Raw genomic sequence first — 17,850 nt, 5'->3', positions numbered from 1 at the left:
AAAGTACATGCTACACTTGTACATTAGTCTTGTCTGACAAATTTGATAGGATATTATGATGTGGTTACAAAGGAACCGGATGCAAAGAATAATTTTGATATCATATATTTGGATTTCAGGAAAGCTTTTGACACTGTTGTGCATGGAAGACTATTGTACAAATTGGAGCAGAATGGTGTTAAGGGTAAGTTGCTACAATGGATAAAAGGATGGTTGAGTGGAAGAAGACAGACGGGGTAATCAATGGGTGCTGCTCTTTGTGGACTAATGTTATTAGTGGAGTCCCACAGGGTTCAGTGTTGGGTCCTCTGTTGTTTTGTATATTTATCAATGATATTGATGAAGGTATATCAGGCTTAATGTCGAAGTTTGCAGATGATACAAAGGTTGGCAGGGTTGTTGATGACAGTAATGGCAGTGTGCTACTGCAACAGGATCTAGATAATTTGGGCAGATGGGCTAAGAAGTGGCAACTGAAGTTTAACCTTGACAAATGCAAAGTACTGCATATGGGTAGAAGTAACCCCAGAGAAACATACCAACTGTGTGGTACTACACTTAAGGTGGTAGAAAATGAACAAGACCTGGGAGTAATTGTGCAGTCAGATATGAAGTTTTCTGAGCAATGCAGGCAGGCTGCCATGGCAGGTCATGGGGTTTTATCAATGATATATAGGAATTTTGCTAGCAGGGATAAGGAGGTGATTGTCCTTCTGTATAAGGCAATGGTCAGGCCACGCCTTGAGATTTGTATGAGCGTGTACAGAGAAGGGCAACAAGATTGGTGAGGGGAATGAAGGGATCCCCCTTACCAAGAGAGGCTTAAGTTCTGCAAATTGCAGTGGCTGGAGACTAGGCACCTGTGTGGTGATCTGATTGAGATGTATAAGGCCTTGAATGGGTTGAGCATGCTGAATTCTGGTGGGATCCTTCCACTTGTTCAGATTACAAACCTAAGGGGGCATAAATTCAAATTAAGAAAAGACAGATGTAGAATAGATGTGCGGAAATTTGCCTTTAGCCAGCAGGTGGTTAATTGCCGGAACAAACTTCCATCTGTCATTGTGGAAGTTGATAGTTTAAATAAATTTAAGGAGGAACTGGACAGGCATTTGGAGGGAATGGCATGTTTTTTTTTTTTTTTTTTTTTGGCTGATGCTGCATAAGCTCATACACTTGCTTTCTTGCATCACATACCACTACTACTACTTTCCATTTTGTAGATCGTCTATACTTTGCAACAGTGGAAGATGGTGCCTGTTCACGTAGCAATTCAAAGGTACACTACTTCTGTACTGATGAAGACCTGGACTATGACAGGTAAGAAGTTGTTAAAGAAATTATTTCTTGCTGAATTTTGAATGCTTTACTCATCTACACATGCCTGGAGTGGATTCCTCTCAACACACACAAGCACTTGGCAAAACAAAAAAAAAACCCCTCAGATGAAATTTTTTTTTTTTTTTTTTAACCTACTGTAACTTCCATAGGTGGATTGATTAATAGCAGTGAAATTCACTGAAGCAAAATGATGTTACTTGCAAATTCAGAAGGCCTTGTGGTCAAAATGTCTCCTATGTCACCACTTCCAAAACTAGATTTGACTTATATTTTATCAATATAAAAGACATAAAATGAAGAAAACAAAACTCCTTTAAGAATGGCATATTATCCTAGACTTGCTGGTTACTTTTCCAGGTTTCCATCTATAGCAGGTGGATATTCATATAGAGATCACACCAATGACCAAAGTTAGTGTGTTTTTTTTTTTTTTTTTTGCCGTATTTTTTCGGATAAAATTGTCGTAGTAATGTCTTTAACTTCGCTTAACTTTCGTTGCACGATCATGAAGAAGATCATTCTCAAAAAAAATATTGAAGTATTTGGTCAATTTTCTCAAGGGATAAAGCTTTAATTTTCAAATCCTCGTAACTGCAAGGACTCTGATAATGAATACTCGGATACCGGGGACCCCCCCCTTGTATAAATAAAGTAGTATAAATAAGGTAAAGTATACATGCCATGTATAAATGGAATGTATATCTAGGAAAACAGTGCTTACTGTTTGTTAAGAAATTAAATATATCTATATTTGTATATGTTAAGTAACAAGTTAGTTTATGCATGCAGTGCATTATATTTCAGCTTTTTTTTTTTGCATTTTTTTTCTTACATTAATTTAATTTTTTTTTTTTCTTTTTCTGTGATTAATAGAAGTGAAAAGTGAATCAAATGACACAATGTTCATGGGTCTTACATAATGATACATGTGAGGCATGCATGAACTGTTTAAAGCTAACAGTACTGATGATATTTTAAGGAGTCCTTATGTGCTGTGATGTAACGACTAGATTGTAGATATAGCTTAGCTTAATTTTCAGCACTTGCCTCATAGTAATCCACTTAGTTGGTTGAAAGTTTTACCATGTACATGGTGGCTATGAGATTCTAATAACTTAAAGGGCGCCTCCGTAGCCAGGTGGGAAGGAGCAGCAGTGCGTAGCACATGCTTCTTGATTAGACCGGGGTTCGAGCCCGGTCTAATCAAGAAGCCACCACCCCGTCACCACCAAATATGGAGGATGTGGAAAGGTCAGGGAATGACCACCGCATATCCCGGAGCAATATGGCCTTAGTTGTTAATGCTCCAAAAAAAACAACAAACAAACAAACAAACTACAATAACTTAAAGAAATTATAAATTTAAAAAAAAATTACTAAGTAATGAGCTTCAAAAATTTTTCTAAGAAAGGGAAGTGCACGTTTCATTCTATGGTTGTCTAATTAAAATAAATTAAAGTGAGATAAAAAATTAATTTATTTTAATTAGACAGCCACAGAATGGAAGATGTGCTTTCCTTTGTTAGAAAAAAATTTTAAAGCTCATAACTTAGTAATTTTTTTTAAATTTATAATTTCTTTGAGTTATTAGAATCTCATAACCACTATGTACGTGGTAAAACTTTCAACCAACTAAGCAGATTATTTTGAGGTGAGTGCTGAAAATTAAGCTAAGTTATATCTACGATCCAACTAACAGTACTACATTAAAACTACATTTTATATGTGAATTTCTTTTTTCCATGCGAATTGTTTTTTGAAAAAAAAAACAATAACTGCTGGATTTATATTTGTGATTTTAATTAAATTTGGAATGGCTTCACAAATATTTTTAAAAGGCTCAAATATAAAATTTCATGAAAATCTGTCCACTAGGATTTGAGTTGTTGCATGCAGCTGGATGGACATGAAGACAATAAACACATGTATGTTTATATGTGAACATGCCAAAAAATGGTTTGGATTTTTTGAATTAGCACCAAAAGTCCACCCATAAACAATGAATTTTGTGAACATAAATATCTCTGAAGGCCAATGTTTTCTTTTTATGTTTTCATGCACAGCTCCAGTTATTTCATTTCTTCCGTTACAACAGTAATTTCGATTAGTCATTTACGCTGGGAATTTAATTATTTTATTTCTTATTCTGGAAGTTTAGTGTTCTACTATTATTATTAATATTATCTATTGTGTTAGTTAAATCTTATTAATTGAAAAAAAAAATTAAGTAATATTTTATTTTTTTTGCTGATTCTGTATATGCTTTCTTTTTTTGCATCACTTGCTCTACTTATTAATTAATTATATAATTTTATGTGCCATATTCTTTCTGATTCTGGATTATATTGTTCTGACCCCCCCTCCCATTTATATATTAAAATTTCTACACTTTTACCAGCCCTTCAATTTTCTGCACCTTACTATGTATTGATGCTGTATATAATTTCATATAGTTGTTCTATCTTTCCCTTTCTTTTTACTTTCTGTTAGTGTAAAAAAAAAAAAAAAATTCTGTTTTCTAATTCTTTCACTATATCTTCTTTCACATTAATAAAGCTTAATTCCATGTTTCAACAGTTATTATTCCTTTCTTCTCATTTTTCTTATAGAGTTTCTCTATCTGTTCCTAGTCAGTTCTCTATTGTCAGTCCAATTTCTCTCCGATTTTCTTTTAGTGTTTTAATTACATTTAAATGGTGGATGTGCTAGTTCTTTAGTGTACTACACATTGTTTTGCATTTACTACATATTCAACGACCTGACTGGCTAGGAGGCCCTATCAGGCATTTGAGCACCTGCTAGCATAACTCTTGTGGGTCATTGGAGTGCTCAAACCTCCTCGCCATGATAAGTGGTATATTCACATGTGCTAGAAAATGATTCGTATTACTTTGATGTCCTCTTGTGCATTTTGTGACCAATATACACTGGTGTTCAAAGAAAGTGCATCACTCCTTAAAATTGTAATTGTTGTCCGAATAACGTAAGTATATCGCAGTATTTCTTACAGATAAGATTGACATGTGTAGGTGATAATGTAATATTGCATCAGATAAGATTGACATGCATAGGTGATAATGTAATATTGCATTAGCTGTTACTTTCAGCTATATAAGCACGCTTTGCAAGACTTGCAGTCATTCCTTACTTGTGTTAGGATGGCGAGTTACATGCAGTTGATGCCATGAAGAAAGAGTGCTATTGTTGCTTTACGTGAGGAAGGATGTTCTTCCCATCATATTGCTTATTGAGTGTCTTGTAATCAGTCGACAGTGAGTAAATTTCTTTCCGAACTCAAGAATACCAGTTCTTCTGATAGGAAAAAAGGAATCGGATGCAAATGAGTGTCTATGCCAAAACAGGACACTGCATTTTGAAGTGCTTATGCCATAAAAACCATAAAGCTTCTTCATCTGAGCTGAAAAGAACATACAGGAGTGGTAGCAAGTGCAGTAACAATCAGAAGATGCCTCTTGAAAAATGGATTTGTAGCTCGTCATCCTAAGAAGAAGCCCCTCCTTTCACAAAAAATGAAAAAGGCCTGATTAATTTGGTGTAAGGAGCATGTCAAATGGACCACCGAGTAGTGGAAGTCAGTTATTTTCTTGGATGAGAAGAAATTCAACCTGCATGGCTCTGATGGGAGACAAATGATTTGCCGTAGATGTGTTGAAGAATACCATCCAGACTGTATGGTGTCTACAGTGAAATTCCCTAATAGCCAAATGATATGGGGGTGCGTTTCGTATTGTGGAGTCACCCGCAGTTTATAAAAGGTTCTGTGAATGCCAATAGATACCTGGCTATATTGGAATGCAAGTTGTTGCTAACCATTAGAGACCATTTCAACCTGCCAAGTAACTCCATCTTTCATGATGACTCTGCTCCTTATCATCGGGATGTTCTTCCCATCATATTGCTTCCCATCGGGTGAAAAGTGTAACATACCATCACAAAAAAGGGTTTGAAACGTGAAATTCCTAGGTGATGCACTTTCTTTGAACATCTGTGAAGGTTCTCTTGGACTTTTTTTTTTTTCTCCTTATATGCTTTGTCTTCATTTAGTTTCTGAGGGTCAATTTGAAACTCATTAAGCCGCCGTAGCCTAGTGGTCAGGCGCGCGGGTGCATTAAGTACACGTGCCTTGAGTGACAAGGGTTCAAGCCCGTGACTGCTGAATGCGGTGCTGTTTCTTGTATTCTGTGTATCTTGTTAACCCCACTGACCGTTTGGTTGTCCCGGAGTATAAACAGAAAATTTATTTATTTATTTTAGTTTATGGTGTTAATTTTATAAAGAGTTTTATAAATGATGCTAGGAAACAAATATTCTGAACTTTACCAAACTCTCCTCCTTGACCACTGTGGCAGGCAATTTATTCTACTGATCTAAAACATGCTGCCCAAAAGTAAACTTCATGAGATTCATCTTTTGTTGCTCCCAAAAATTTTATCTTTGTACCTTCTGGTTTTTGTTTCTCCTACTAGTAATAATATACCTTCTTTGTCATTTTTACAATATTTCCTTTGGGTCCTTATGTACCTTAATCAAGTCCCCTCTACAATGTCTAGTTACCAAGCTTTGCATTCTGCATCTTCTAAGCTATTTTTCATATTGATATAAATTATCACTCACAAATTTGGTTGCCCTTTTTTGAACCATTTCTAGAAGCTTTGCCTTACTTCAATTTAAGTGATTATTATTTAAGTGAGACCTTAAATTTGGTCTCACCATTGACTTGTATAACAGACACTGAAATTCTTTTCTCTACTTGTGAAGGTTCTATATATCATACACATGAACCATGTGCCTTTTTAACAACCTGTTTATAATGCATGGAAAATTGAATATCTGACTGGATTATAATGGTACCCTAAGTTTTTTTTTTTTTTTTTTTTTTTCCTGAATTATTTAAACTCTACTCCCTGTAGCTTGCAACTCCTTGATTTCTGTTCTTTTTCTAAAAAAAGAAGTGTTGAAATTCAGTTATTTTTCAGACCATTTGTTCAACCAATCTCGACACTTTGAAGCAAAACGACCAGGTTCCAGTTTTGAACCACCCTTTCTAACATTAAATCATTAGCAGACTTTGACAACTTCTTCACTCCCTGATCAGTGTCATTAAGGATGATTAAATAAAAAAAAAAAAAAAAGTGGCCTGACATCCTTCAGGGTCTTCACTTGCTGTGCCAATCTACCCTCAGGCATATCTATTTATGACTACTCTGTCTGTTTATCTTTTAGTCAGCCCTCCTTTAAAAAGGCATTTGATGCCAAAGTCTCTGCTATTTAGGTGGTTGTGAGTGCAGGTGGTAGTCAATTTTCATGTTGCCTATTTCAACAGGCAGTCCTGGGCATAAATATGTTTTAAGATGGGATAGTGTCATGTATGTCCAAAAGCTTTTATTGAAGAACATGAAAGTATTTTCATTTTCTTTAAAAGAAGATGAAAGCATATACAGTTTCTACAAAAAAAAAAAAAAACTATTATATCTACAAAACTATGATACAGGTGCATCATCAACTACGTTATGTCAGTGATGCACCTGTTATGGAAGGCTATAAAAACTTGAATACCAATGGTATTAAAAGAGGAGATTGGGCACTCGGTGGTAATTGGCTTGTCATCATTTTAACTTGTGTGCTGGAATTGGAGCAGCATACCTACTTGGAAAAAAAAAAAAAAAAAAATCACTTGTGTACCCTGTATGCACAAAAGATGTTTTGTGTGTAAACATCTTTGATGACACCTACTAAATTTCGACCAGCTAGAACTGAAATTACGAACAATGTAATTTATGCTGGTGCCCGCTACTTGCTCTACCGAATCAACATTTGGAAGAGGTTAGGCCAATAGCCTAATTATCCATTTGATTGTAGCCATTTGCTGAATGGTATGATTGCAACAATACAAGTACGTATTGTTACTATCATGTTGGATCATGTTACCCTGTCATGCTTTGTCACAAATTACACATGCAGCACTAATGAGATCTGCAAGAAACTACAGTATCCACGCATAATATGCTATCAAAACTGACTTGGCTCACGATCTCAAGGAGTACAAGCACGAGATGGTAACACTGCAAATTCCATTTTGCAATGAGGAAACAGATACCGTCAGAGATGAAATATGTCAAGATCTAAGACAAAAATAAAGAGCTCATACTAGATCGTAGAGGTAAGGTTGAAGTGTATATAATGTAATGATCTTGGATGTGCTCAGAGCTGGTTTATGCCAGCTCTGAGCACATCCAAGATCACTGCCTTCAAGATATCCATTTCTCTGTCACAAGAAATGTGACAGAGGTTTCTGTCACATTTCTTGTGACAGAAAAGATGCCCAGGTTAAAGAGTTGTCCCAGAGACTGGGAACTAATTTCTCCGGGGAGATTTGGGGGCGCTAAGAATGATGGCAGCAGTAAGAACAACTGCAGCAGTAAGAACAACGTAGACTGTCCAGGAAAAAAGTTGGTCCTTAGCCATGCTAAGTCTGTGGTCAGAAACGTGGGGGGGGACAAAAATTCCTTGGTGTTTCTCTATAGATGCAATACTTTCCATCACAAGTTGTTGGGGCACTATCTCAGCCCTGGGAAAGATATCTGACTGGATTATAATGGTGCCCTAAGTTTTTTTTTTTTTTTTTTTTTTTCCTGAATTATTTAAACTCTACTCCCTGTAGCTTGCAACTCCTTGATTTCTGTTCTTTTTCTAAAAAAAGAAGTGTTGAAATTCAGTTATTTTTCAGACCATTTGTTCAACCAATCTCGACACTTTGAAGCAAAACGACCAGGTTCCAGTTTTGAACCACCCTTTCTAACATTAAATCATTAGCAGACTTTGACAACTTCTTCACTCCCTGATCAGTGTCATTAAGGATGATTAAATAAAAAAAAAAAAAAAAAAAGTGGCCTGACATCCTTCAGGGTCTTCACTTGCTGTGCCAATCTACCCTCAGGCATATCTATTTATGACTACTCTGTCTGTTTATCTTTTAGTCAGCCCTCCTTTAAAAAGGCATTTGATGCCAAAGTCTCTGCTATTTAGGTGGTTGTGAGTGCAGGTGGTAGTCAATTTTCATGTTGCCTATTTCAACAGGCAGTCCTGGGCATAAATATGTTTTAAGATGGGATAGTGTCATGTATGTCCAAAAGCTTTTATTGAAGAACATGAAAGTATTTTCATTTTCTTTAAAAGAAGATGAAAGCATATACAGTTTCTACAAAAAAAAAAAAAAACTATTATATCTACAAAACTATGATACAGGTGCATCATCAACTACGTTATGTCAGTGATGCACCTGTTATGGAAGGCTATAAAAACTTGAATACCAATGGTATTAAAAGAGGAGATTGGGCACTCGGTGGTAATTGGCTTGTCATCATTTTAACTTGTGTGCTGGAATTGGAGCAGCATACCTACTTGGAAAAAAAAAAAAAAAAAAATCACTTGTGTACCCTGTATGCACAAAAGATGTTTTGTGTGTAAACATCTTTGATGACACCTACTAAATTTCGACCAGCTAGAACTGAAATTACGAACAATGTAATTTATGCTGGTGCCCGCTACTTGCTCTACCGAATCAACATTTGGAAGAGGTTAGGCCAATAGCCTAATTATCCATTTGATTGTAGCCATTTGCTGAATGGTATGATTGCAACAATACAAGTACGTATTGTTACTATCATGTTGGATCATGTTACCCTGTCATGCTTTGTCACAAATTACACATGCAGCACTAATGAGATCTGCAAGAAACTACAGTATCCACGCATAATATGCTATCAAAACTGACTTGGCTCACGATCTCAAGGAGTACAAGCACGAGATGGTAACGCTGCAAATTCCATTTTGCAATGAGGAAACAGATACCGTCAGAGATGAAATATGTCAAGATCTAAGACAAAAATAAAGAGCTCATACTAGATCGTAGAGGTAAGGTTGAAGTGTATATAATGTAATGATCTTGGATGTGCTCAGAGCTGGTTTATGCCAGCTCTGAGCACATCCAAGATCACTGCCTTCAAGATATCCATTTCTCTGTCACAAGAAATGTGACAGAGGTTTCTGTCACATTTCTTGTGACAGAAAAGATGCCCAGGTTAAAGAGTTGTCCCAGAGACTGGGAACTAATTTCTCCGGGGAGATTTGGGGGCGCTAAGAATGATGGCAGCAGTAAGAACAACTGCAGCAGTAAGAACAACGTAGACTGTCCAGGAAAAAAGTTGGTCCTTAGCCATGCTAAGTCTGTGGTCAGAAACGTGGGGGGGGGGACAAAAATTCCTTGGTGTTTCTCTATACATGCAATACTTTCCCTCACAAGTTGTTGGGGCACTATCTCAGCCCTGGGAAAGAAACAAGGAGCATTGGCGTTACAGAAGTCAATAGAATATTTTAATGTGAAATATTATAATCATTATATGAGTACTCAAGTGATGCCAGGAATAAGCTGGCTCTCTTCGGTATTGCGGCTACAGCCAATCAAAACAGGGCCTTATGCTCACATGACATAACAACAAGGCTTTTGTTGTCAACACCCGAGGAGGAAGCAATGGCTGCCTCCATGTGACATAATTAAATTACTCAAATTGTCAGTCAGCTATAAATCAAGAATGGAAAATTCAATCATCATAAAAATATATATTTTTGAATCTGAATAATGGACTGATGTTCTAGGCAATGTTTAGACTAGTAGGAATAATTACAAGCAACATAGTTCAATCACAAAAATTAGTTAAACCATTGGCCGGACCTATATGGCGTTGCGATAGTGCAGACCGCTAGATCGAACGTCGTGATACTGGTATTTGAAAACTTCTATATCAATTGAACGCCTTAGAAGTTCGGCATAAAATAAGTGTCTGTGGACTCACTGTCACCTGGAGAGTGTGAGGAACATAAAATTCATCCAATTTGAATAGTTTGAACTACTAAAAATCACAAAACTTCACGGAGCACTATATTCATGTTGCCTTTGATCAGCGCCACCTGCCTCAATGAAGTGAAGTGGGAATGGATTGTCAGCATAAGAATTAGAAGCAAAGTAGGATGCTAGTAAGCCGGCCTTTATTTTTAGTGGAGGATGCAATAGAGCCATCAGGTTTTAACAGCGATTGGGGTATAGCTGGACAGTAGTTGTGGCCAATAACTTTCGGAAGAGATAAGAATGTCCAATTTAGACAAGAAGCATGATTTCAACTCTGCCTGTTCCTAATCTAGTTGCAATTGATTAATAGCTGCTTTACAATTTTTTTTTAAGCTTTAGTTTATGAAAATGAAGCTGGGGATTGGGATACAAACCACTTGTAACATGCTACATTCTTATCTTAGCATATTTATTGGAAAGCAAACCTTAGCACAGGAAAACTAAGATTTTTTTTGATAAATGACAATTTTTGTTTTAATATGGATTAAAGGATTTCATCCATACAAGAATAAATTTGCTGACACGATCTGAGTAAACATTGGGATCAGAAGATTTAAAACAGTAGTTGAACCAAGGATAATCTTGCAGATAATCCTGTTTGTCATTTTTTAATGACAAACAACACGAGGCTGAGAAAGGCTCCACTGGAGAAGTGACCATCAAATTGTGATCCGATGTGCCAAGAGGACCACTGACATGGACCTGTGTACTTTGAAGAGTTTTGGAGAAGAAACATCAAGACTCAACAGTAATTATTTGAGTTGGAGCCAGCTGGAGTTGTGAACATTAAAATCACAAAGGGAAACTACCTCATGGTTAGGAAAGTTAGATTGGAGAAAGTAGTTTCAAAGAAAGGAAATCAGTGTTTAGTGGAGTTTGGAGCATGATAGAGGTAACAGATGTATTTAACTTAGCGGGACAGAGATATTAAGCCAGAATGGGGGAGGGAGAAGAGGGGATTCCAAATCAGAAGTCTCTGACAAGGAATACCAGGAGACAGTCTGGCCAACCTGACTGGGTATTATGATGCAGTAACAAAGGAACTGGATGCAAAAAAATAATAATAATTTTGACATCATATAATTACCTTTCAGAAAAGCTTTTCATACCACTTCACATAAAAGATTGATGTCCAGATTGAAGCAGTGTGACATTAAAAGAAAGATGCTGCTATGGAGGACTGAGAGTGATTATCAATGGGCACTGCTCTTCTTGCACTATTGTTTCCTAGTGTTCAATGTTGTGCTCGTGTTGTTTTTCAATTTTTATTATGATATTTATTAATGTACTTGTGTATTGATGAAGGCATCAGGCTTAATGACTCGTTTGTAGAGGTTGGCAGAGTAGCCAATGGTAGTAATCAGCATAAAAAAAAAAAAAAAAAAAAAAAGGGGTAAAGTGCAGCCATTATCAACCCACTGCAGGATGGAAGCCTCCTCAACAATTCATGCTGAGGGAAATGGACCATAATCTGCCACGCTGGTCCAGTGCGGGTTGGCAGGTCGACTGTATTCAGTCAGGGGCTTGAACCCCGGTCTACTCAAAGAGCGTGTGCTACTGCACTCCTGCTCCTGACCACTTGGCTACGGAGGCATATGCTACTGTAACAAGATCTAAAAATGCAAAACATTGTCATTAAACATTCCTAGTCAACTTTATATTATCAAATAACATCTGTATGATTATATCAAATTTTAACCCTTAAGACTGTCTTGGTAGGGTCTGGCACCTAAAGATCTAAACATAATTAGGTAGCCGGTTACAAAGTGGAAATTGAAGTTTTACTGTGACAAAGGCAAGGAAGTTTTACTTTGACTGTGTGTAACCACAGTCAAAGTTGTGAATAACAAAAGTGTAATTGTGTCAGACCAAGTTCTCCAAGCAGTATGCACAAGCTGTTAGGACAGATCCTATGGTATTACAAATGATAGAGAAATATTGTCAGAAGAGATAAGGAGGTGATTATATCATTGTATAATGCAATGGTTAGGCCACTGCTCAAGTATTATGTATACAGATAACAAGAGTTTGTGCATACAAGTAATGTGAATTGTGAATGAAATTGAAAGTGTCTGCAATCCTGCCCAGACATGATAGGAGGGGGTACATGTTTGAGAGCCTTGTCAGTCAATATAGCGAGGGACTTTCCCAGAGAGATTATCCAAGGCTCATGTGGTAGAATTTTTCTCAGCATGGTTTGTATTCAAACCATGCTGAGAAAAATGAGGTATGAGATATTCTTAAATGGAAGTGGATGAGATATACTTAAATGGAAGTGGGGCAAGAATGTTTACTGATGCTGTTGAGGCGGTATTAGGTGGGAAGGAAAAGTGCTATTGGGGGGGGGGAGTGATTTTTGCACTTGTTCTGTTGGAACATGTAGCAGCCTGAAATGCAAGGCATCGGGGGATTTCAAGACCTGATGGGGATGCTCATTGTACAAGCGAATAGATGTACAAAGGGTACTAGGAAAGTTTTGCAATACAGCTTTGTTTATTTAATTTTTTCAAAGTAATTTCCTCTACATTCAATACACCTCTCCATCCTCCGAAACCAATCTTTAAACCAGTTCTGCTAAGTTTCACTAGGGAGTAAAGCACACTCGTTGTCCCAAGCCCGTAGAAGGTCCTCATCACTGGAAAACTGCCTCCCTTTTAGCTTCATTTTCACATGCGGGAACAGTGCAAAGTCGCAGGGAGCAAGGTCTGGACTGTAGGGAGGGTGCTCGAGAAGTTTCAGTCCTGTCGTGGTCAAATATTCGGTGCAGGCTTTGGCGCGGTGGGTTGCAGCATTATCGTGATGGAGGTACCAGGTGTCCATTCTTGACTTTGGCCACAGGTTCTTCATAGATCCAATGACTTTAGGCAGGCATTGTTCAGTATACCACTTAGCTGTGACTGTCTTCTGCGTGTCCAAAACGACACGTTCCACAATTCCACTCGATTTGAAAAATACAGCTATCATTTTCTTCTTTACAGATTGGGATTTTCTGACAATTACGGGTGTGTCATCATCATCAAAGACCCAAACTTTGTTTTGAGCCTTGGTCGGCAGATCGTAATAGTACAGCCAAGTCTCGTCACCTGTCACGATGTTGTTCACATACCGAGATTGTCCCTTATCAAACTTTTTTAACATCTCCCGGCACCAAGTCACACGTCGTGTCATCTGCTCTTCAGTCAGTTGATGCAGCACCAAGAGAGAACAAAGTTTCTTCACGTGCAAATGATCTTGCAGAATCGAACGAATTGCTGGTGCATTTAGGCCCAAAGTATCCTCTATCTGTTGGTAGGTCACTCGCCTGTTTTCGTCAAGAATTTTCCTCACAGCAGTAACGTTTTCTTCCGTAACTGACGTTCGTGGCCTTCCCGGCCTCTCAGAATCCTCCAGAGTGAAATTTCCCCTTTGGAATTCTCTATACCACCTGAATATCGTTGTACGATGTGGACAATCATCATCTAGTGCAAGAGTCATTTCTTCTAAGCACTGGTCTATGGTTAAACCACGCACGAAATTATACCTCAAAACTGTCCTTATCTCATTTCGTGACCACGATGCCATCGCAAGCACTTTACACTCTCACTACTAATGAATAACTGAGCCCATCGACTTGGCGTGGCGGCTACTATGCACGTATGAACATGTCTCAACATGCAGCAACAAGCAGCTTCCTGTGATTCATTGTTGCGTCATATTGCAAAACTTTCCTAGTACCTTTTGTACTGTATTAATGTTACTAAGAGGAAAAACAGGTGCATGTATACATACATTGTACATTGATGCTAGGTCATAGTAAATAAATTTTGAATTCAAAGTGCTGGTCAAGTCATCAAGTGCAGAGATATCAGAGATGTGGTATCACCCAGATATAAGGGATGCAGAATTTGAATATGGAGAGTGCAATGTATACAGGAAGGAAGGACAGATAGGACAGGAGGTGGGGGGGGGGGTTATGCTTTTATTTAAGAAGCATCTAAAAATCTAAGGCAGTACATCAGTTGACATGGGTGGTCAGAGCAATCTCGAGTCGGTTTGGTGTGACATAAGCACTAGGGAAAACAAAATTAAGATTTGAGTGTGGTATAGCTTAATGATTGTGATGAGTGTAACAAACAACTGTACAGACATCGAGTTGGCCAGCAAATCAGTATATATGGGGGACTTTAACTTTCCATATATTGACTGGACCCTGTGGGTTGATCACTTACACGGTTGCAAATATTTTGTGGATTTTTTGAATGGTTGTTTTCTATACCAGCATGTTAGAGAGGCAACTAAAAAAACAATACTGTTGATCTGATTATCAGCAGTGACCTTTCTTATATTAAGAATCTACAGTAAGAGACTCACTAGATGGCAGTGATCACTGTATTAATGTGGGGTTTACTTAAAGATGTAACTACTCTCAAGGGCAAAGGAAAGGTCTTTCGCCTTCATAAAGGTGACTACAATAGTCTTGGACACTTTTCAAATTCTATACAGTGGGACCAATTGAAGAAGTTGCCAACAGCAAATATAAATGGGAAGCATTCAGGATGTAAATGTAGAAACTATTATGATTTTTATACCAAATAAGAGGTACTGTTCAAGGCTCTTACCTAAATAGATGCCAGATAAACTGATAAGACTTGTGGAAAAACAGAAAAATGCATAGGATGCATATAAATTATTGGGTGATACAGATGCCCACAGAGATATAAACTAGCCTGCAGTCAGGTCTCAAAGAAGGTTAGGCAAGCTAAGACAGATTATGAGAAGCCTCTGTCAAAGAAGGAAAGAAAAGCATCAAAGATTTCTTTACTAACATAAAGACTAGAAGGAAAGGCAGTTGAATTGCATTGGTACCCCTAGATATGAATGGTTTAACTGTTGATGGTCTTGCTCTGGTTGCTTATGAACAGATTAGTTATTTCCATCTACATTTGCACATGAGAAATATTTTAGAGATAGGGATGCTGCTAGTGTGTCAAATTTAACAAGGAGTTGAATAAGTTTTTAATAACTGAGAAGAAAGTAGAAGACAAATTGTTGAAGCTAAATTGTAAAAAAATGTTCCTGGGGTATATGGGATCTATCCAATTTTATTTAAATGAGGCAGCAAACGAGATAATCAAACCTTTAGCCATGATTATGACAGCATTGTTTTGTTCAGGGGCAGTTCTTGTGGATTGGAGATGTAAAATTCACAAAGATGTGAATAAGTAAGTACAGACCTGTTTGCTACACTTCGACTCCATGGAAAATAATGGAGTCACTGTTTAAAAAAGTAATACAGACCATCTAGACAGGAATACAGTTATATACAGTCACAGCATGGATTAATGGGGTGATCTTGTCTAACCAATCTGATTGGATAATATGACACACTAACAAAGGAACTGGATGCAAAAAAAATCTGATTGTGAAAAGTTAATTTTTTTCATATATACTTGGAATTCATAAAAGATTTTGATATTGTTGCACATAAGATTGCTATACAGATTGGAGCAATGTGGCATTAAGGGTAAGTTACTGCTATGGATAAAGGGATAGTTGAGTGGGAGAGGCAGAGGATGGTTGTCAATGGGCACTGCCACTCTTGGACTAATGTTAGTAGCAGAGTCTCCCAGAGTTTAGCACTGGACCAATTATTGTTTTCTATATTTGCTAATGATATTGATAAAGCTCATCAGGCTTAATGTTTGCAGATGATATGAAGGTTGACAGGGTGGTTAATCACAGTTATCAGGGCCTAAATTTGTTTAGAGCTTATTGCTATACAAGATCTACACAAATTAGGCAGATGGGCTGAGAAATGGCAATTTAAATTTAATATTGACAAGTGAAAAGTACTTATATGGGAAGCAGTAATCTCAGATTAACATACCAACTATGTGGCACCACCCTCGGGATAGTAGAAAAAAAAAAGACCTGTGTAATTTTGTAATCAGATACCAATTTCTCTGAATAGTGCAGACAGGTTTCCAGGACAGCTTAAGTAGTTTTGTCAGTGATATACAGGAAGTTTGCCAGCAGGGATAAAGAGGTAATTATTCCATTGTACATTGACTTGTTACTTTATGCGTGTTTAAATTATGCAAATTTAAAATAATGTGCGGCAATCATATTTTCAGAAAGTGCAACGAAACAGGTTTATACTGGGAAAAAATGCCTGGTTGCACTTATGTTTCCATTGCTAAAAATGCTGTGCCTGGCTTTAAGGTGGCAAAAGATCTGCTAATATGGAGGGTCATAAACTGAAACCTGTGTGCATTTACCACTCTGAAAAATCCTCGTGCTCTTAAAGCTTATGACAGGATGTACATGCCCATGTACTGGTACTCAAACCCTAAAGGGTGGATGACTGCTGTTATTTTCAGAAGTTATCATGGGTCTCAGTTACAAGCCAGAACTGGAAGTGTGTTGCAAGGTAGAAGGAATTCTGTTCAACATCTTACTTATTCTTGATAATGCCACGAGCTGTCCACCCAGTATTGTTGATATCTGTTCCAATATCCAGATTATTTTTTTTTTCCTCGGCGAATAAACCTCGATACTCCAGCCTATGGACCAATATGGGATTAATCTTTTAAGTTTCAGTATTTAAAGCACATTCTGGCTGATCTAATTGACAAAACTGACCACAAACAGATGAGTGTGCAGCAATATTGGCAAGCCTTCAATATAAAATATCCTTTAAAATTCACTGGTGCTGCATGGCATGAAGTTCCACATAGCGCTATTCAAAGTTTGTGGCATAAGTTATGTCCAGATCTTAGAAACTCCTTCAAAGGCTCTCTGATACCAATGAAGATTATGCACAAACTAAAGACAAATGCGTGACACTCATTAAAAAAAAAGATACAGTTCATAAGTGGAGGAAACTGATGTCGATGATTTAACTGATTCGCATAATCAAGAATTGTCAAATGAAGATGTGTTTGCACTGGAGCAGCAGTGCATTCAAGAGGAGGCAGCAGCTAGTGAAGCCCAGAGGCTAAAGAAGTACGGAACTGACAGTGAAAGGAATATCAAAAGCATTAAATCTTATAGATGAAGGCTTAAGTCTGATGAAGACCCTAATCTTGAATGAAGCCCTAAAGTGTAATGTAAAGTTACGCTACATGCAAACTATTGGTTATTACTGTGAGTTGTGTGACAGGAGGCAGCATGCAGAGCAACTAACTCTGGATTCCTTTTTCAGATGCTCAAAGGAGCAATCAAGTGAACCCTCCACCTCCCAGGGTAGCGTAACCCCCCACCTATCTGGTCTGAATTCGACACAACGAAATCTGACCACGGTGATCCCTCTCATCAATCTGCCTGAGGCCTCCTTCCATCCCAATCTCTCTCTCTCTCTCTCTCTCTCAGTTGTTGTTTGTGTTGTACTGTATATGTTGGTTATAGTCAGCATACTTTTTCTTACTGTCCAAAAAAAAATAAATATAATAAAAATCAATAAAGATAAATGAATCTCTTTGGTTGCTCATCATTTTCTTCAGAGTGCTCAGTCTTCTAACCAAAGAAAACAATGGTATGTACCAGTAGGGGTAACTTAGCTAGATGCGAGAGTTACTCTCACAGACCTATTATCACATTTTTTG

At 37.5% G+C, this 17,850-nt stretch overlaps 1 protein-coding gene across 2 annotated transcripts in view; it reads left to right on the top strand.

The window, feature by feature from the left end:
* LOC150077611 (dual specificity protein phosphatase CDC14C-like) overlaps window positions 1-17,850 on the top strand; it is a 271,240-nt gene that overhangs the window by 26,030 nt on the left and 227,360 nt on the right. For both annotated transcript variants that reach the window (XM_090386870.1, XM_090386869.1), the window contains exon 2: window positions 1,224-1,320. In XM_090386870.1, the coding sequence (XP_090242996.1) occupies window positions 1,224-1,320 (97 nt within the window). The remainder of the gene's footprint in view (window positions 1-1,223; window positions 1,321-17,850) is intronic.

This window comes from Mastigoproctus giganteus, chromosome 12 (assembly GCF_048544385.1).
Source record: "Mastigoproctus giganteus isolate SK-2022 chromosome 12, ASM4854438v1, whole genome shotgun sequence".
NCBI lineage: Eukaryota > Metazoa > Arthropoda > Arachnida > Uropygi > Thelyphonidae > Mastigoproctus > Mastigoproctus giganteus.
The sequence above is the reverse complement of the archived record's forward strand: the minus strand, read 5'-3'. Positions and strand labels throughout refer to the sequence as shown.